This window comes from Amblyomma maculatum, chromosome 1, assembly GCF_055883805.1.
Source record: "Amblyomma maculatum isolate TAMU_Amacu chromosome 1, ASM5588380v1, whole genome shotgun sequence".
Classification (NCBI taxonomy): domain Eukaryota; kingdom Metazoa; phylum Arthropoda; class Arachnida; order Ixodida; family Ixodidae; genus Amblyomma; species Amblyomma maculatum.
In genome coordinates, this window is record NC_139344.1 from 247,391,614 (window position 1) to 247,413,662 (window position 22,049).

General features: G+C 48.0%; 1 protein-coding gene across 1 annotated transcript in view; it reads right to left on the reverse strand.

The window, feature by feature from the left end:
* cv-2 (crosveinless 2-secreting protein) overlaps positions 1–22,049 on the reverse strand; it is a 230,100-nt gene that overhangs the window by 89,675 nt on the left and 118,376 nt on the right. The window contains exons 4-6 of the mRNA XM_084590795.1: positions 17,089–17,188; positions 14,773–14,855; positions 4,460–4,553 (exon numbers count right to left, since the gene is read on the reverse strand). Of these exons, the coding sequence (XP_084446921.1) occupies positions 4,460–4,553; positions 14,773–14,855; positions 17,089–17,188 (277 nt within the window). The remainder of the gene's footprint in view (positions 1–4,459; positions 4,554–14,772; positions 14,856–17,088; positions 17,189–22,049) is intronic.

Below are 22,049 nucleotides of genomic sequence, written 5' to 3' on the forward strand. Positions count from 1 at the left end.
GACTGAATTCATCTACGACTGGACAAATTGCTGGGGGCTTTTATCTGCATGGCAACAAATAAAAGTGTGCTACATAAGACACGAAATTGAGTTTTTGAGTGAAATTACGCAACCATACCTGTGACGATCTTTGCGAAGGAATGGAACTGCAGCAGGCATAACAAAGCAATGCAAGCAGAAATGTAACTGAGCATATTATAATGGATTTTAACCAGCCTCTTAAAAATGAGCAGAGCTGTTCTTTTCCGAGATATGTCCGCGCGTTCAGATTGTTATATACGAAATCTTACAGTGCCTGGAAGAAACGGTATTTCGTCGTCCTAGTCGAACTCGAGTGTCACATTTATACATTAAAAATATATGAGCTTTAAATGAAAAGCAAAATTAAAATCCAATTTATGTTCGCAATGTGGAATCATGGCGCAGCCCTAAAGTTTATGTCGAGGCTGAGCTCACATTGTCCTCCGTACATTAAACTAATACGCTAAACTCTAAACACTAAACTAATACGCGAGTTCACCTACATCAGTAAACTGAAATGAAACGCAGGCTGTTATTCCGGACAGCGAGGCGAATGCTCACGAACGCTCATTGCTTTAAGTACTTTGCCTACAGCCCTTGGTTTACGCGTCAGTCAGCGCCGGAGAGGCTGCATTACAAACCCCTTTCTTCGGTAGAGTACAGCGCGCACTTCTTGCGCAGCGGGGGGGCGGGGGAGGCGAGGGGGAAGCCCGCTGTGGCTGCAGCATCACCGTACTGCGGAGTTCATCGCTTCGTTCCGCCTAGTTTATCCCAAGGCACGCGCCGCTTTTTTAACTTGGCATGCGGCGAGTGTGCTTGGCGCGGAACTCTCCATTCACGGATCCCTTTCACACCCTTCAGCAAGCGCGCACCTTTATCACCCGTAAATCTCGCGTTTATTCCGGCCATAAACTCCCGAGGCTCCCTCGGATGCGTGTGCGTGCGCGCGTCATTACGCGCGCCAGCGGCACAAAGCGCCAAAGTGTTCCTGCCGCTATGGGCACCCGGCTACAACCTGCGCAAACAGGCTGGAAAGTAAACCGATTTTTCAAGGGCGCCTCGCCGGCTGCCGCGGCCTAAGCTCGAGCCACGTGGCAACGACCTCTCCCCCGCTTTCTTCGAAGATGGCGCTCTTCTCCGAGGCTTTCGACGGCCAGCGGGCGAACGACCGGTTGACTCCATCGTAAGATTCGCTCGCCGATCGAATGGAATAAAATAAATTACCGCGCAGGAAAGAACTTATCACTGGCGGTAGCGTTGACACACGCTGTATATATGAAAACCACGCGCATATATAATATGCTTCCCTTTTCAATGCTTCCGTAGGCGCTGATATCGCCGGTTACATCGGTATCGAGGTTACATGTACGGGGTTTATTCAGCCATGTGATCTGCGCGCATTGGGTCTGTGAAATAAGGTTATTTCACGAAATTCTCTTGCCAGAATAGTTTCCTCTTAACTGCGCCCACAAGCAAGCATATTACTTTACACCCAGATGGCGGAATAGGATTTTTTCAGAACAATATGCGCAGTCACAAGTATCAGAAACAACCCATTTCTCGCTTTTTGCTCAGGGTACTAAAAAAAAAAAAAAAAAAAAAAAAAAAAAAAAAAAAAAGAAAGAAAGAAAGAAAGCACTCCCCTATACACATACCATTGCGCCTTCACGCGTTCTTTGAGGAAACGCACCGCGAATGTTTTCACGAACCGTGAGGTTGTTCGTAAATGACTGATTATGCGATGCTCCTGCTTGCTGTATAGACGACTTAGGAAGAAAAATCACTTTTCTGCTCATGTGCTCCCAGAACGAAGCAGTCTTTTTCTCTCTCTCTCTCTCTCTTTGCTCTTCGCTCAAGTTATGCAGGACACCCTGCACAGCAGAGTAATTTCTGCCTCCTAAAGTCTGATAATTCCAAAAATAACGTATTAGCGCATCTCAGCATAATCCTGCGTCACGGTAAATTAATTACTCGGACCTACAGATAACAGAAAAAGGAGGTCGTCTCAGCCAATACACTATACTGCTGAGATAGTATGCGAGAGGCACGGAGTTCGATTCCATCGCCACCGCCGAGTATATGCCTATTTCCTGATGGGCGCAAGAGAAACTGAGCCTTTGACCCGACCTCCAGGAAACAGTGAAGCCTCTTGGTCAAGCTGCCTTTTGCAAAACTGAAAAATGATTACGTTTATGGAAGCCGCGGCAAAAGGGGGTGCGGTTTTGGCAAGCTGTGTCTCACTGCTTTTTCTGTAGCTCCTCTGTCTTTACGTTTATGCAAGGCAGAAATAAATTATTTTGAATTTTAGTTTGGTTTGGTTTGTGTGGTTTAACGTCCCAAAGCGACTCAGGCTATGAGAGACGCCGTAGTGGAGGACTCCGGAAATTTCGACCACCTGGGGTTCTTTAACGTGCACTGACATCGCACAGCACACGGGCGCCTAGCTTTTCGCCTCTACCGAAAAGCGGCCGTCGAGGCCGGGATTCGATCCCGCTTCCTTGGGAACAGTAGTCGAGCGCCGTAACCACTGCGCCACCCTGGCGGGGCATTTCGAATTTTAATTTCAAGAAAATATGGTCGGGAACGGAAAAAAAAAAAAAATTCGATCCCCAGGAAACAATTCAATGCAGCCGAGAAGCCTGTTGCAGGTGTTTCCAGCTTTTCGTCAGCACCAAACTATATCAATACAATACGTAGGCCGAAAACAGCGCTATCTTGGAATATTGCGATCGCTGCCGCTCTATTTTTACTCTTGGGGGATTGACACGGGACACCCCGGAGGAGCCTTCAAAACTGACTCGCCAACAAGAGCGTGCTTTAAGGCTCAAATTGCGGAACCCCCCTGTACCCCCTGCGCGTCGCGTAAGAGGCGAGGCAACATACGAACACCTTCTCCTCCCGCCCCGCGGCCATCTCAGTTTTTATCTCTAATCCTCGCCACAACTTAAAAGAAAGTTCCTCATGCCACGCGATTGGCCCGGGCAGGCTCGAGACACGTGCCGTGCGGCCTCCAAGAGCCACCCGGAGTGATGGAAGCGCCGGCTTCCCCCAATAAATCCAGCCCGATAACCCCGACGCGACGCGGTCAAAATCGGCGCGGCCGGCCGGTCGTGCTGCTGCTGGGCGCCACTCGGCCGGTATCCAGCCGGGTGCGCGAGTCGGGTGCGATGTCGACTCAAGTGCTGCCGGCGTGCCATCGCCACGACAACGGCGTCGTCCGGGCAACAACGCCGCGGGCGTCCGTCAGCTCCGGTATCGCCGGTAGCTGCAAACTTTAGTCTTACAGGCGCCGTCTCGAGAAAGGAAGGCCGGTTGTTGACTGCTTCGCGGGGAGACCACGGGCCCGGGCGACAGCGCACTACGCGTATCGCGACGCGAAACGCGATCGCCCCGAAGCCTGAAAAAAAGAACGCCGCTTCGTCCTTTCTGCTCGCAGGTCACGTAGTGCTGGACACATATATGCGTCGATGCTCAGAAGCTGGAACGGCACCGCTTCCCGTCGCTCAATGCAGGATTGTTCAAACTGCACCCAACACTGCCGAGTCCTCCGTGGCAGATAGAGGACGTTGTGGTGCAAGAGGTTCCTTGCATGTTCTTCTCACCAAAGTGTCACAGTTCGGGATGCACGGTGTTCTCGTTCCCTTCGAAGAGTGTGCGGCCAGGCCGGTAATCGTACTCACGACCTCGATATCGCTAAAGGCGCAGAATCTAAAGAGCTGCTCTAATGAGAGAGGCTAATGCATTCCTCCTCAGTCGCGCGCCCGTCTCTACAGTCAGGTTTTATCAGCTGCGATAAAATGTCTGGTATGCTTCCAACAAACTGTTTTATGGCTGTTACGTGCTTACTCACTCCTCTGTAACTTTACCTGGCTTTTTCTGCCACACAAGCCAACGTCGTTCGAGCAATTTAAACGGAATGGACAATGAACTAGGATGCCAGCCACACAATGTGGTAGAGTTAAAGAAACTCCATTTTTATGCTACGGTGTTATTCGATGCGGAGTAAAGGGCCGTCGTTAGCCCTTCCGGAACAGAAAGGTTGTCCCTGCATAGAATAAAATTAAAAGAAGAAAAGGCATCTGTGCTTAGCATGTTTTGTGCTATCTTTATGCTGAAGAAAGAGCCAGACGCGCGTAATTAAAGAAACGAAACACCGTACTCCGTTGGCAACTTCCCAAGAAGAATGTACCACACCTCGCTGCAGTCCTTGCAAATCGATAACGTTCGCATCGCGAGCAGACTGGACAGTGTCATATAAGTATACATCCCTGTCGTGTGCGCCTGTAATCGCAGCACCAGTGTTCAACACGGCTTCAGTGGTGGGAGCCTTTAGAAAGCCAGCGCAGAAGCTTGCTAAATGCTTCCAAAGGCCGCCGCATTACTTTTCGCCGATGTGTGCGGAGCTCTGAGAACGACAACGGTTAAAAACCACGCTCACCTTCGCAGTAAGGGCAACATTGTCCTTCCGGGGGATTCCGTGGATTCTTGCAGTTCACATGGCAGTAGATCCTTGACTCGGTTATCACACCGGACTACAAAGGATGCAAAGAGAAAAGAAAACAAACAACCCACTGAGCACTGATAACAGCAGGTGCACTCGAAGTCACTTGCAATGAATAACAATGAAAACAATCATAAAGAAAAGAAGATGGAGGGGAGGGGGAGGGGGCGGACCGGGAAGGCGGGAAACTCAGGATACACCCTGCCGGCTGATAATCATTATCGTTCCGTCATAGCCTGAAATTCTACGAAAGGTTGTTTTTTTTTTCTTTCTTTTTTTTTTTTTTTGCGGGCGAATTGGTGGGTGTTAGGACATGTCAATTATTCACCTTGTTTGCGAAACTTTAACAACCGCAGCCAAAATGAAATGACACAGTGAAGCAGTATTGAGAACAGTGCGAAGTTAGTTCGGTTAACGTTTTGTTGCTAGATTTCACCTGCTCAAATGCGCACTCGGACAGCAGCGCTCCACAAGGCCGGTGAGTTGTGCCCCACGGGCGATGCCTCGACAGCCGACGAGTTCTGCAGCGCTGCGGGGCTGGTTCCCTTCACTGACCCGGAAGCCAATGCACTGAAAGTTCTCGAAATTAATTTACCGCCACCATTATAGCGGTCCTCCTCCTCGTCCACGGTGGCATCCGATTCGAAGAGTAAAAATCATTTACCTGTTTTCACCTACGCTACGAAGAAAACAGGCGTACGCATCAATAGTTTATCAATCAAGTCAGACTCGATAACGATTATGTTTAACACCTCCCCGAGAGAAAACGCCGACACAAAAAAGCAGAACTAATTTCTTCTGCAGCCATAATAATCTAAGGCGGTTGTAAATTCTAGCTTTTCTTTTTCTTCATTTAAATCGACTCTACCTTAGGGGTATTTGGGGAGCATTTCCCCAAAATCCTTTCGACCAACATTCTTCCACTCTTCGCACTGTCGCTAACTTCCTGCAGCATTTATTGCTGAAACAAAGCAGAGGTGACATCGCGCGCCAGTAAGGGTGACGCTGCGTCATATGCGGCACGCATGGCGCAGCCATGACACGCACCGGCTTTTGGGGAAAAAGACGCCTAAAGATTTTGCCGGCGAGGCGGTTAACGACCGGTCATTTGTGGGCGGCCCATCTTAATGGCTTCCCCCTAATGGTATAAATCCAATTACACCTCGCGGGCTCGTGTCGATTCGGGCCGCGCACTGCGAGCGGGAAGAGTCTTATCTGATTCGAGGGAGTACTCGGCCGCCCCTCCCGCTGAGGCCCGTCGGGACTCGGACACAACAGCTCAGGGCTTTCAGGGAACAATCTGAAGGCAGATACGTCCCACCATTTGTCACGAGGAGAGGGACCGCCGCGAAGCCATTCAAGGGAATCACCAGCGACGCCCGCACACGCTTGTGCCTCAAGCAGCGACGTCCGAGTGTTTATTTTCCAAAGATAGGCGAAGCCCCCGGGTCCCTCTCAGTCGCATTCCTCGGCTACGCCTCATCACGACTGGAAACTTGTTTTAGAGAAACTCGACACTAAAGCCAAACAAAGAGTCGGCCAGAACGGATGGAGGCAAAGAGGAGGACGGGACTGCACGGCCACTCTCAGGCTGCGCCCCGAGCAAAGTCAAGGCTTTCGCCACGACAGCCGTCTGCCGCGCTTCGCGCATCAGTACAAGTTGCTCCCGAGCAGCGGCTCGTGCCAGCAGTCCGACTTTGCCTTCCATGACTCAATGCAACGCCGAAGCAGGGCACCTTCACAGAATGTGTGGATTTGTCCGTGTGGGATTATTTCATGCCTGAAGAAGACATGCATACAATCCGTGCTCGTACAGCATCTTGAACGACGGTGCTCAGATCTTAGCTCACGAACGCAGCCAAGTACCTATAAGTGGAGACCATAGAACTAATGTTGACCTATTATCGTGACACTGCGGCCAACTGTCATGCAACTGCCAGCAGCGTGCGGTACAAGGGCAGTAATTGCAAGGCGATGGAACGTGGCCTCACGATTAGTCGATGTCACTGGTTCGAAGGCCTGCGCATTCATGGTTTTTTTCCGTCCTCTTCTCGAGTTGTATGCGTCCCTAGGCGCTATTACGGCGAATATTAACACAAGCCATACTGCAACGTGTTACACTCCAAGTAAACAATTTAATAATAATAATAATAATAATAATAATAATAATAATAATAATAATAATAATAATAATAATAATAATAATAATAATAATAATAATAATAATAATAATAATAATAATAATAATAATAATAATAATAACACAGATTTATTCATCAGAACGATGAAAAGGGCAGAGGATAAAAGCTTGAGATGCTTGACTAGCCCTCGGCTCCTACATGTACAAATGCATCAGGGTAACATTAAATACATATTAGTGAACGATATCAAAATAACAAAGATATTTATAAAACCAGGTTATTCGTTAAAACGCAGTAAATGCTTACGAAGGTCACGGATTGGTGTACTAATTATGCCAATATTTTTATGATGTAACGTGCTTAGGTGTTTCGGTAGCTGGAAAGCAATCATTTGTAATCCGTAGTTTGTTCTTGCATTTTAACCTGCCATGGGGAGTGTTGTCTCGTAGGAAAGAGGTTTTCGCTCGACGCTAGACAGGCTAGTGTCCCTAAATAATGAGTATGACGAAGTTGCTCCTTTTTATACCTCAAAAGCAATTCAAAACTATAGATATCAACGATTCTCGTAAAGCCCGCCTCTTCAACGTACTGGCTTACACTCTGGTTGAAATTAAGCACGAACATACATCTTACCATTTTCTTTTGAAGTAGGTAAATTCTTTGAAAATTGTTTAGGGCGGCCGTGCCCCAAACAAGGTGACAATAATTCAGAAGCGACAAAAACAATGATTTATATATGAGTTCTTTTATCTTCCCTGGAAGCATTGTTTTGAGGCGATATAAATGTCCTACGGCTCGAGCGAGTTTGGGCATTATAGTGCCTACATGTTGATCGCATGGTATTGTTTCGTAAAAGATGACTCCGAGCGTTTTAAATTTGTCTGCTATTTCGATCTGTTCTGAATTTAATAATAGTATTTTATTAGTATGTAGAAGTTCGTTCTTTGGTCGGAAGAAAACAGTTTTGCTTTTATTTACATTTATTTTTAACACGTTTCGTTCTGTCCAGATGTTTATTTGGGATAAAGTAATGTTTCTTTTGTCTATTAGGCATCACAATCGTTTGAAGAGAGGAAAATACTAGTGTCATCTGCATAGATAAAAAATGATGCTTGGTCAGTAATGTTTAATATGTCGTTAATATACAAGTTGAAAAGTAAAGGCCCTAATATGCTGCCCTGTGGCATTCCACATTTAATATTATTTAATCTAAACTCAAGCCCGTTAATGCTAGTGTATTGTGCACGGTTCGAAAGATATGATTTAAAAAGTTGCAGTGGAAGGCTTCTAGTTCCATACATTTCCGACTTTCCAATCAGCAATTCGTGGTTTAGAGAGTCAAATGCTGTTCTGAAGTCTATGAGAATTCCTAGTACGATATGCTTCTTTTCAAAACTGTCTAAAATATACTCTTTTTCATGAAGAAGTGCTAGCTCAGTTTATTTGTTCTTACAAAATCCAAATTGCCATCCTGTAATGTTATTTTTTTTTTTTTTATGAATTTTTCTAGCCGGTAAGAAATAAGTTTTTCTAGGCTCTTGGAAAAGATAGGGAGAAGTGAAATCGGTCTGTAGTTTCCAAGAGAATTCTTATCACTTTTCTTGTAAACTACGACTCCTTTAGCCACCTGCATTTGATTATAAAATATACCATTTAAAAATAAGTTAAATAAGTTAAGGACGATGATAGTATGTCTATAACAAAATTAATTGGCCTGATCTGGAAATCTTCCGCGTTACAGCTATTAGAAAGTCCCAAAAATGTCGATACAACATTAGCTTCAGAAACAGAATGAAGGAATAAGCTATGTTCTATGCGATCATTGATGAATGGATAATCAGTATTGTCACAAGGCAAGTTAGTCACACTGTGAGGAAGCTTTGCCATATATGTGAAGAAGCTGTTAAAGGCATTTGACATAGCGGCCCCCATGAGCGCAATATCGCTATATGTTATAGTTTCAATGACATCATCCTTTCTCGGGGGCTTCAGCAGCGAATTTTTTTTTATAACAGGCCCGAATTATTCTCATATCCTTCAAAATATTCACAGAAATACCTTATGTATTTTTTATCTTGTTTCGATGCGCTTTGAACATGACAAACAATTCAGGATCCCTGCATTTAATGAATTTACTGTATAGTTTGTTTTTCTCATTGACTCGCTTTAATAAACCACGTGTAATCCACGGTTTTCTTCTACGTCTCGAACGCCTTTTGGTTATATATGAATAATGCTTTACATACACTTTTAAACTTTTCTAAGTTTCTTTCAGACACACTGAGCAGCATGAGTAAGTCTTGATTTTTTACGACGTTTAGGCTCCTCAACCGCCATAAATATACCAAGGTGGTCACTAATATCGCATAGGGCTACTTCAGACTCAACACGTAAAGCATCATGTTTGCAATAAAAAGATCAAGCATAGTTTCAGTAGCACAATTAAGTAACACGATTTGGTTTAGAAATCACATTTTCACAGTTATTATTTCTGATCGCAACGTTCAAACACCGCGTATGAATACTGTCACACATCATGTCTAGATTCAGGTCAACTCCAAGTATTATGTTTAACTTTTTTATCATTTACAAAAGCAAGAAACTATTCAGTGAAATTAATAAAGTTTTAAATATTGCCATCGGGTGGTCGGTAGATTACAGAGAGAACCATTTCGCCAGTGATTACCGTTAATATTTCATAGTCATTAAAGAAAACAGAATATTGAGCAAGAGTATCACATTTCAGTTCCTCATTGACGAGCAGACACGCCGCCACCACGACGACCGCTGCGTTTAATAAATAAGCTGTTATAGCACGACAAAGTTAATGTATCATCATCAGTCATCCAAGTTTCAATGAACATGATAACATCGCGTTGCTGAAATGAAATGAAGATAACAATACCTCTATTTGAGAAAATTTGTTATTTAGTGACCGCGCATTGTTATGGAAACATAATGCGCGATATTTCGAACCGAGAACGTCTTTCAGTTCCTCGGGAAGCAAGTTGGAAATTTTTTTTTTCTTCTCTGCGTGTATTAACCACACTTCAAGACAGTGACGGCCTAGGTGGCTATCTTGTCAATATTAGATAGGCAGTTTCACCGCTTTCCTTCTTTAGAAATTCTTCCGTGTCTGTACCATGCAAAAAGGAATCCATGGTCATACTTTGCATGTTGCAACAGCTGTCAGTTGCGCTTTGTCAGATTCTTATTCAGATAAATACTGCACTTCTGATCTGTTCGCAGTTCATTCCTGTTCTTAAGCCACTCATCACGCGTGTCTTTATTGGCAAACAAGAATTATGGGGATTTTAGAACCCTTAGCCGCCATTCTGTGCAAGGCATTAACTTCATGTTGGGTCACCACGGGTAGCTTTATCTTTCCCGCTGCCTCATTGATTTTTGATACCAAGTTCTCGCCCGGACAAGTCTGAACCCCATGAATTTCTAGGTTCAAGGATCGGCTGTGCTGTTCTACGGCGTTCAAATCCTCCTTTAACTGGCTTACATCTGCCTGCTGACCCCTGTATACCCTCTCGACTAGCTTTAGGAAGCTCGATTGTTTGGTCTTGTTTGTCGACACGTGCCAGTGGTTGATCATATTTTGATGGCATCATTTCCATCGATGCCTCGAGAACAGCAATGGTAGATTTCAGGCTCAAGAGTTCATTTACTTGTTTAACAAAGTTTGCAAACATGACAGCATCAACACTTTCCTCCTTGTCCTTTTTTTTTTTCTTTAGGCATTTTCCGCGACTTGCCTGAACGACAGTGTGGACACTTACAGCTTTTACGAGCTGCGTCTCCCCTCGTGCGAACAACCGTTTCCACAGCGCTGCACACGCGCCGACATGATAGCTGTAGAAGCACTCAGTGCGGATAACTGATGCATCGTCGGAATCCACCGGTTCTTTGCAGAAGGAGAAAAAAAAAAAAATCACCTGGAGCATCAGCGACAAGGAAGCAACAGAGGCAAACTACGAGAGACGAATTGTACACACCTGCAGAGAGCAGAAGTTGAATGTTGAATGTCAAAGTAACCGCTCATCTTCAATATTTCTCAAGACCTGTCAGATATGAAGTGTATACTGCTCCTCGATTTACTGACTAATGCTTTATGGCCACACGGAGACGAATTAAGGCTCCATCGCCCCTCAGCTGCTACAGAGGTGCGATTACGCTTTTTACAAGGAACCCATTACGGACCCCAGGTCGTCCGTTCCGAACGATGGGCGCGCCCTTTCGGACTCAGCGGACTGAATCGACGCTGGCCCGCACGCCACTGGTCGCCGCAAATGGGCGGCCGGCCGCGATGTTTATAATCAAAGGCCGCCGTGCTTCTTGCGCTAAGCAAACAGGAAAGCCTCCGTCAACGTCACGATCGTCTTGACACGGACAACCGGAATTGGACGCGTGGACCGGCGGTAATAAAAACCAGTTTGGAGCTCTCAAGGCGATAGAATCTCGCCTGGGCGGCCGTTGTCGATTGCTCGGCGGCTGCCGATCAGTGTTGCGCGCGGCAACGCTCACGGGCGCCGCTGCCAACGGCTTCCCCGACTGGCTTCACGCAGCCAGCCCACGTGGCACTCGCGGCCGATGGCCCGGCGCAGAGAGCTAAGCAATGTTTTTGCGAGTAAACGAAAGCGGATGTACTGAAGGGTGATCTGAGGCACTACATGATCGTGCTTCGCACTCACCTGCACCGCCGTCCGCGATAGCAGCGTAGGAGCACAATCATGTATTGGGCGCCAGCGTGACTGGCTCAGATCGCCCTTTCATAGTGCTGAAAACAGCTTGTAGAACGGAGTCGTGCTGTGGAGCAGTAGTAAGGTTCGGAGAGGGGAGGGCGAGAGTTCCCTCAACTTCAATGGACATGGAACTGCGGCGACGAGTTAAGCTCACGCCCCAGAATAAAGCTCAAAGGGCCGTATTTTTTTTTTTTTTTTTTTACACTGACCGTTCACGGTTGACATAAATAAAGGCGAGCAACCCACTTGATCAGAACTGCTGTCCCAGTAAACGAAACTTAAGTGGGAGCGCGTTCACGTCCTCTTCCGCCCAGCTTTTTTTTATCCTTTCCCTAAGTTGTAAGTTGGTGAAAAGTGAATTAAGCTGTCTGGGCAACAGATTAAAACGAGACAGACGAGGTCGCCATACTCAATATTGTGCGCTGTACAGCCTGCCGGTCGATCTTCATGCGCACGCCTGTTGAGCTTACTTGCATAGCGACATATTTCACGCATCCAATCAGTGCAGTGTGTAGGTTCACAACTTAATTGGTGTTCCGCGTGTAATTTTCAGGACGCGTAAGTACAGGGGACATGCACCGCCTGCGCGCAAAGCGACAACTCTTTCGCACTATGGAGCTCCGCGTCACCTCAGGTAGCACAGGCGAGGTAATTTCCTCATGGGGGGAGGTGCATTTCGGTTGAGTTCTTCATTTGCCGCCCTTTTTTCCACTGACAGAGGCTGCGTGCCTGTTTCCCAAACGATGCGACGGGCAAGCTCGCTCGCGCGGTAGCACTGTTTTTGTTTTTGTTTTTCCTCTTCCTTCCTCCTCCTCCTTCTGCCTCACCCCCAGCACTGCGATGACAATCGCGCGGTCGTGGGCTCTCGCACGCGCTCCGAAAGCGCCACTTTTTCTATCGGGATTGCCGGCTTAAAAAGCCCATATAATGCGGCAATTAGGGCAATGAAACGGCGATACGACGCGATATCGGTCGCAAGCGCGCGCGATGCACCCCCCCCCCCCCCCCCTCCCTTCTTTCTCTCGCCGTATTGGGCGACCTCGCGGTGCGCGGTCTCCCTGCCAAGTGGACCATCGCTGCCGCTGGTTCTTGGGCCTCCGTAGACGCGGCTTCCAGTTCGGCCGACACGGCACGCATGCTAAAGAGACGCCCCTCCGATACTGTCTCTTCCTCCAAGCATTCCGCGAGTGCTGGGAATGTTTTCGACGCACACGTCTGTACCCGGCCGGGCTTTGTAGTGGCCGCTTCACCGGGCGACTCTTCTCGCCGCTGTGGGCCGCTCTTCGGCATTTTCGTCCCCGAAAAAGGAGAAAGTCGCCGCCAGCTGTTCTCGCTACCTGCACGCCCTCTTCGACCGCTTATCTCGCGGCTGTTTCCGAGTGCTGGGCCGTCGCCGAGTGCATCGTCTCCGACACACGCTACGTTGTTTACCCAGAGCGTTCTTCAACAAGTTCCTGGGTCTGCTGCTCGCGCCTGCAGGGAGCTTGCCAGAGGCGGAGCTCCTGCTGCCTTCTTCGGACCACTCAAGTTTTAGACGGCGAGCGACTGGCTGTTATGTCCAGCGCCTCACGTTCAACGGCATGGTCCAACGCCTATGAGCTGAATCTCTGCCATATGCGGCATAGCAGCGCCTTGGAGAAAAAAAAAAAAAAAAAAAAAAAAAAAGAGGGGGGAAACAAATTCCTGTCATGAAGGCTGGATAGCAAGAATTATGCTATGCATTTTCGATGAAATCAATCATACATGGTGACTACAGAGATTGCTTCGGTTTGTCTGCTTCTCCAACCCCAACTGGTTCAAATTGAATCACGAAGAACGGAGGGAGATATGACAAGGAAGGCTACAAGAGGCACACATCCGCTAAAAGCACGAAAAAAAAAAAAAAGGAAAACAAGACATCACATATATATATATATATATATATATATATATATATATATATATATATCGCGTTCCTTTTACCCTCTTTCGATTGAATGACTTTGGCAAAATTTGGCAATATGCACACAAAACGACTGAGACGCAGCATTTCTATTTGGCTGTATTTTTGCTCTATAATACTTGTTCATCGCACTTATGGTACATAGATACCTGTTTCTCCGAGCCTATAACAACTCTGTGATTTCGTAAGCCTGAAAACACACACACACACACACACACACACACACACACACACACACACACACACACACACACACACACACACACACACACACACACACACACACACACACACACACACACACACACACACACACACACACACACACACACACACACACACACACACACACACACACACACACACACGCACACACACACACACACAACCATATCCAGACATATTTGCCAAATTCGTTTCCACAGAGAGCATGGTGGAGAAAATGCGAGAGCAATCAGGCGGAGGGCTTGTCCTCGCGTGTGGGTGGCAGCTGGCAGCACTGAACGCTGCACGCGCGCTTCTTACACCAGAATTAATGGCCCGGGTATGCACGATAGCAAATCGGGATGTGCCGAGGCGCTTTCGACGCCAATTGAGGCGCAGCTGCATGTAATGTCTATCCGGGAGAGGACGGACGCCCTTTCGGGCAAGCTTTTCCAAGCACGTAAAGTTGTTTCTGGAAGTTTCGAGCATAAATTTAGCCCATAAAGCCTCCCACTAGCGCGAATCGTGCGTATTATTAGGCACTGGTTGCGCTAAAGAAGAAACGAAAGGGTAGCGCTGTCGTTCGGAAAAAAAAAAAAAAAAAAAATTGTCGCGTTCCGAGCGCAGTTTTAAGAGCGGTTTCAGGTTTGTGCGGCATGAAGAAGCCTTTGCTCTCTTTTCGTCCACGATTGTAAACTTGTTAGCATTCGCCTGGAGATTATTCAAACAAATCTGCAAACCTTTATACAGAAAAATGAAAAAATAGCCACAGGACGAGCACAACAATTTAGATAGTTCTGTCGGGCACATTGTGTGGAAAACATCATCAAGCTAAAGATATTTTCAATGAACCCTCCAATTTTGAAAAACAAACTCTGAAAAGCGAAAAAGTAAGCAGAACATGTTTTTAGCAATTGCAAGACTAGTTTAATGACTGCTGTCTGTCAGCAAAGTACAACTGTACGAACTTCTGGCATTACATTTTCGAGGTTAGCGGCCAAGGGAACAGATAAGCCATAGAGAAATGAGCACATCCCGTATGCCCGCCGGTAGACGCTGCAGCTACAAATTTCTGTCAGGTGAACTCGAATGCGGGAGCTGCGAAGACGCATTATAATCGGTGCACGAGTGTATCGCCCGGATAAGTATGCCTCCTGGTTCATTCTCCGGAGAAATTAAAAGTGTCGAGTGGGAGCCACGCCCTCTGCTCACCTGACAAAAGAACCGGCGGCAGGGGTCTTGGGGGTCAATCCATTCTTCTGAGCTTGCGTATAGGCGGCCCTTGTAGGTGCAGCCTGCGGAAAGAACCGCAAACACCTTTAAAAACAAACGATCCGGAGTACGACTACGTTTTGCTCTACCCATCGGACCAAGTATAAATGCTGGCCCGCAGATTTAAACTTGGTGGAAGGGCCTTGGGTTCATCCCCTCATTTCATCGTTTATTTCATGCATCCTGAAATTGAGATTATACGCGCATTTACCCTGGGGGAAAGTTTCTTGTCTCCTTTTTCCTTTCCCCATAAAATATTTTCTCTCAATTTTTTTTCTTCTTTGAGTACTTTGCTTCGCTGCTTTCATCCCCTGGGGTCCCCCACCTCCTTTCCTAAAGTCTCGGACTCACGACAGCCATTATTATCCTACGCACACACATTACAGCACTTGCGCTTATCAACACAAAGGTTCCCAAACGATCAGATAAAACATAACATTACAATGTAATTTAAGCCGATTACAAACCATATGACTAAACAATCCATTAAACTGCAGGCTGTAGAGCCAGGATCCTCCTCAGCCGAATGTAAATTTTGCGGGCAGAAAGCAGATATGTACCATATGGTATGGGCCTGCCAAGCAAACAGCGCCTTAGACACTAGCCTCAGTCGACGTGAAAAGGATGGAAGGCAGCCGTGTTGGAGCTCGGACCTCGAGAGCCAGCGAGCCCTCGCAGAAAGAGCGAGGGCGGCGGCTTTAGCCAACGGAATCCCGGACTCCAACTGGCAGCAGAGGCCGCCGGCGAAACCAAACCGGCCAGCATCTAATGCGACCATCCCGTGCGGCTGGGCCGCTAAGTCCCCTCCCCCTTACAGGGGGGTGAGACAGAGCGGCCCAGGCGGTGTGGTCCTTCTCTGTTGGACAATAAAAGTTTTCAACAACAACAACAACATCCCGGACTAAGTATCCGACCAACCTTCTCATAATTCTTCTGCCCTTTTTCCTTTCAATGCAACGCTTTGATTATCATCGTCTTCTTTTATGTCAACTGGGCCCTGCAAAACTATATTGGTCCATGCAGGCTCGTTCTCTGCTTAATTGATGTTTATTTCATCTTTTTGTGAACATTTAAAGAGTTCAAGAGGAGAATGGCTACCCGCGCTGAGAAATTTAACATAAGCAATCCACTCTGACCCTCAATTTTTTTTTTATTTCTAAAAAAAAAAAAAAAAAAAAATAGGGCAATCTTCGCCTCACCCCCTAGCACCCTTTCCCATAGTTGCCCACACGATACCTATGTTTTACTGTTCTTCAAATGGATGGCATACGCCTGTCACATGAGGACACTTCTAAGAAGCGACATTCGTTTTTATTGTCATTCGTGAAATGTCCCACGGCAAACTTCACACACACTCGCTGCGGATCGCCAATTGTCTCGAAGTCGGCGTAGTAACGTGAACACAATTTGCACACTGCAAGCGCCTATAGCCTCGACACCGTATGTGATTCGTAAATAGAAATACATTTGATGATGGGAAAAACCCGGTGTTCAAGTCCAGTTAAGTGACCTACGCGCAATAACTTCCTCCGTCACGTTTGTCTCCACGTGCCTACTTTATCGTGTCAGTAAATTCAAGGAAAATGTCTATATTTACAAACTCAGAACGTCTAAAACTATTGCGCACTGTTCAAAATTCTAGCCGCGTATTAATTTTACGGATTGCTAACGGCATACATTCCAAATCGCACACTCATTTCCCGTTCAGCACACTGGCGCGAAAGTTCACTGGCTGGGAGAGAAACTAAACTTGCCGATATGACCACCAGTACAGTAGCTGTGACGGCCACACGATCTGCAACCCGCCTTTTCATTGAAACCGACTTAACACTACCCTCGTTACTATTCACCATGTTACTGCGTAACAACTCCAACGTCCTTATCACTGTTGCTTATTTCTCCATCTTTTCTCATCCGATTACCGTCAACGAACGCCGAGAGCGCCACGAGGCGGAGCGGCTGTGATGCTCCTAAACCGACGCTAACGGGCAAGTAGCTCGCACCGGTCGGGACGTGCAAACCAAAATATGCGCGCTGGCAAGGGCAGGTTCGAAGCAGCGAACTAAACGACCCCCTCTCCCCCCCTTTCCCTCACGCACGCACATAGTGGATACAAATAAGCGCGGGCATTTGGAGCAAGCGTGCTGAGCTGTGCAGTGCGAAAAGCAGATCGGTAAGCACCAAGGCTATATGCAGCAGTGCAGCGCACCGCTTAATCGCACAGAGCGAGAGGGGAATGCCGCGGGTGTGTGTTACCTTTGCAGACGTCGCAGCACTTGTTCCCCTTGGACTCCTGCAGGAAGTAGCAGCCCCTTGGCAGGGGGCAGGTCTCGCGTCCGCACTGGACCACGCTGTTCTGCGAGGGGGCGGAGGAGAAAGCGCGCCACGGGCAGCCGCGTTAATAGCGGGACGCAGCAGTCAAACAAGGGCGTTGTCAAGCGCGAAATACGAGCTGCGGCTCACAAGAGGGGAATTAAGTTGACAGTATAACGTCACCATGCTACTAAAGACTCGCAAAGTGACGCGCTGAAAACGATGTGCAGTACGGTCCACTGTTAAAGGGAACATCACATCAGGCCCCGTTGCTGCCGCGCTTTACTAAGCACTCCCGAGATAGTTAGCGTGAAACAATCGTACAAGGTGCGTGCGCAGTAAGCACTGCCGACTACTCTTCCCGAACATGCACTTGGTACTTGCCAGTGGTTGGCGGCAGGGCTTTGCAAAGTGTTTAGGCCACGCGATCTCATGTTCCCTTTAACAGTGGGCCGTACTGTATACAATCAATGTGCAAGCGTCGAAGCCGATTATAAAAGGGGCTCCACCTGCAGACCCGGTGAGAAAACCGACATTATGAACTTTCTCGTGTGCCATTTTTGTTTAGCTTTTTGTTGCGTGACAGGAAAAGACGTCATAAATTTCGCCGCTCTCAATGTCGGAAGGAATCTTGCAAAAGGAATCAATTAGCGGCTCAAATTTGTAACACCTTGAGACAAGGGTGAGGAAGTTCTCGGGACAACGTGTGGCATGGAAAGGGACCCGTTTCACGCTCGGACTCTCGCACATTTACAACCGCGGCGAGCGTTTTCGCTCCGGTCTCGAATACACTGTTGCAAGTCGCTCCTCGATCGAGCCTGGCTCGCCTTTCCGCACTTTACGCCACGGGCGCGTTTATCGGCGATCTAAACAAAAGCCATTCGACGGTACAAGCGGCCGAAGCGCGACAGGCGGTGCGGCCGATCCCAAACTACACGGACAGCAACGGGCTGCCGATGGCCACGATAGTGGCACGGGGAGCGCGCGTCCTCTCATGCGTGACACAGCGCTGGCGGCAGGCCTGGAAATTGGCCCCGGCGAGGGTCGCGCCCGATCAGATTGCGCGCCGCTCAAGGAACTGGGCGGCGCTGGTCGGACAACTAACTGCCGCTGCTTGCCGCCGCTAGGGCCGTGAGGACCCAAAGGCGCGATGACATGCCGGCCCAATCTTTCACACAACGACCATAGCGGCAGGTAAGTCTCGTCCGGCATACATGTGTAGTCCTCTTCGCCAGACTTGTCCATGTCTGACGTGTCTTGCTTACTAGGAAAAAGAGCTGCACAAGAGGTTGGCTTGAAACCTCTTCAGAGGTGCGTAATGTGCGTAATGACGGAACATGTCAGAAGAAAACTTGAACCGTCATGTGCTTCCAGATGCGCTGTCGTGACGCTGGGGCTACGTCGACCCGGCCTTCACTTGGTAGCGTGCAGAGACTCGGGGTTGAAGTAGGATTGAATCTTCTAAGTTGGTGAAATATGTACAAGCAGGTTTACTGGCACTTTGAGAAAACGTATTTACAGTATTTACATGAATATTTACAAGAAAAAGAAGGGTACATCGGCAAAATGGCAAGCGTTAAGAGTTCATAGCGAGAAGCGACTGGATGAGCCGTTTACCCAGGGCCCAGAGCGACATTTCGTACTCTGCAGCGTCCTTAAAAACCCCCTATGTCCAGCCCCTCTCTGAAGATGCTGACCAACCAAATCCAGGGCACGCCCCTCAGGTATCGGCATCCAATCGAACACATCACTGCACTGATGGTCTGAAGCACTGACTGGTCCGGCATTCATTCGTTGGGCGTGATCACTTGTTGGCGGGAAAAGCTTGGGAACGGCGAGGAGAGGAGGTACATTTCTATTCTTCAGCAAAGAAACCACAGGCTGGTTCTGACAAGGGGTTTTACTTCTCAGAAACCCGAGTGCACGTGGCGCCGCATAGGGCTCCCAACATGGTCCCTTTTCGACAATTGCAAATCTTTCCTGCATTCCCGGGAAATCACTTAATGGCCGTATGAGTCATGCTCCTTTCTTGTCCTGCACGTCAGCGGACATGTCACTCTGTCGTCTCCTTTGGATAGGAGGCATTCATCACTGGAGGATAGCACTTCTCGACTGGAAGGGTGAACAAAAGAAAGAAAGCACTTCCTGCTATTTCCCGCAGGGGGACGTTTCTTTGTGTTTTTCCAGACGTTCTCTTGACAGGGTCAATTTGGCATTTGCAGGTTGTCCACAAAGCAAAACATGCTTACAAAACAGGATTCCTGGAAACAGGCTCACTTAGAGCCATTGGACCATCACCACATATTCACAAAACTTATCCATGCCCACAGGCGAACAATAGAGCGCGCAATTGCGGATGCTTGGTCGTAACAGCCTCCTCCCCCGCCAGAAGAGACTCGGAGGGCAGCAGTCCCAGCTGCTGCATGAAGAGACGACTTAATGGCCTGCACGTGAACGCTTGAAGCTCGCTGTTGCTTGACGCGTTGTCTTGATTGTTGTAGGCCAAATTGCTTGAGCTATCTGAAACTCAACCACATGTCGAAGCAAGCACTCGGCTCCCGTCTGAAGAGACCAGGTTAAAAGAAAACTGCCATTGTTGTTCGAGAAAAGCCCACTCTCAAGACGTTCAGGACCCACGTATTCCTAGAAAACCAAACGTGCTGCTTTACATAGCCACACATATACAAGCGCACGGAAAAAAAAAAACTTGATTATCAATTTCGATACATGGTGAGGAACATCTCGGACCGCTTAGAAAGAGCGGCTAAGCGCGTCCGCATTCCCATTTAACTTCCCCTTTTTGTATCTTATTTCAAAATTGTACTGCTGTAAAATCAAGCTCCACCTAAGAAGGCGACTGTTCTTCGATGTCGCAGTTTGCAGCCAAGCCAGGGGACAATGGTCCGTCTCTACGGTGAATTTGGCCCCTCCAAGATAGCACTGCAATTTTTGAATGGCCCATACAATGCAAGCGCATTCTTTCTCTGACGCGCAATAAGCCCTCTCTCTAGAACTCAGTTTTCTGCTCAAGTAGAGCACGGGGTGCTCATTACCGTCGTCATCTCTCTGGCAGAGAACAGCACCTAACCCTCGATCACTGGCATCACACTGGACCGTGAATTCTCGGCCATAGTCTGGAGCTCGCAATACCGGACGGCTAATCAGCACAGCCTTCAGGTTTACGAAGGAGGCTTCCTTTTGTTCGTCCCAGACTACATTTGTCGGTTCTGTCTTGCGGAGAGCGTCGGTCAGAGGGCTAGCCAAAGCTGAATAGTTAGGGATGTAGTGATTGTAGTACCCAGTCAGACCCAGGAATGCTCGAATTTCCGTCTTTGTGCTCGGCCGCGGGTAGTCTGCTACCGCAGAAATCTTAATCTCGCTGGGTTTCCTGAAACCTTGACCTACATTGTGACCCAAGTAGTCCACGGTCGCCCTTGCCAGGCAACATTTCTCGGCCTTTACGGTTAGTCCAGCTTGACGCAAAAGGCTCAGTACAGCTCTTGGATGTACCATATGGTCCGCCCATGAGTCGGAAAAAACCGCAATGTCGTCTAAATAAGGCACCGCGAATGTTTCACACCCCTTTAAAACCCTATCCATGAGTCGGGAAAAACAAAATGGAGCATTTTTGAGCCCGAAACTCATCATTGTTGGCTGGTAGCTGCCCGTCGGAGTGACGAAAGCCGCGTATCTGCTGGCGCGTTCAGTGAGCGGTACTTGCCAGTATCCTCGAGTAAGGTCCAGCGTAGTCACATATGCCGCTCTACTGACCTGTTCTACTCTCTCCTCAATATTCGGAATAGGATACACTTGATCCCTGGTGAGAGAATTTAGCTTTCGGTAGTCTACCACAGGCCTAGGGTCTTTACCTGGAGCTTCTACTAAGATCATAGGCGAAGCATAATCGCTTTCCGAGGGTTTTATTACTCCCAATTCCAGCATGCGAGTTACTTCCCTATCCAGAATTTCTCTTTGCCTTGGAGAAAATCGGTAGCACCTTGATCGCACTGGCACGTCTGAAGTCAGCTCAATATCGTGCTCAGTCAAATCAGTCCTGCCTGGCCTGTCCACGAAGCAGGCCTCAAACTCTGTTATTAGCTCGCCCAGATCGGACAGCTGGGATTTCTTTAGTTCTCCTCTCTGCTCCGTCTTTTTGTGAAGCTCCTGAGCGTTGCTTCCTTTTCCGCTGAGGCAAATCAAGTTATCCCCCATCTCCTCGGGAAGGTTTAACGTTAGATTTACCACGGCTTCCTTCTGCACATTGTCGTGACGCTGGGGCTATGTCGACCCGGCCTTCACTTGGTAGCGTGCAGAGACTCCGGGTTGAAGAAGGACTGAATCTTCGAAGTTGGTAAAATATGTACAAGCAGGTTTACTGGCACTTTGAGAAAACGTATTTACAAGAATATTTACATGAAGAAGAAGGGTACATCAGCAAAATGACAAGCGTTAAGAGTTCATAGCGAGAAGCGACTGGATGAGCCGTTTACCCAGGGCCCAGAGCGACATTTCGTGCTCTGCAGCGTCCTTAAAAACCCCCTATGTCCAGCCCCTCTCTGAAGATGCTGACCAACCAAATCCAGGGCACGCCCCTCAGGTATCGGCATCCAATCGAACACATCACTGCACTGATGGTCTGAAGCACTGACTGGTCCGGCATTCATTCGTTGGGCGTGATCACTTGTTGGCGGGAAAAGCTTGGGAACGGCGAGGAGAGGAGGTACATTTCTATTCTTCAGCAAAGAAACCACAGGCTGGTTCTGGGGGTTTTACTTCTCAGAAACCCGAGTGCACGTGGCGCCGCATAGGGCTCCCAACATGGTCCCTTTTCGACAATTGCAAATCTTTCCTGCATTCCCGGGAAATCACTTAATGGCCGTATGAGTCATGCTCTTCTCTTGTCC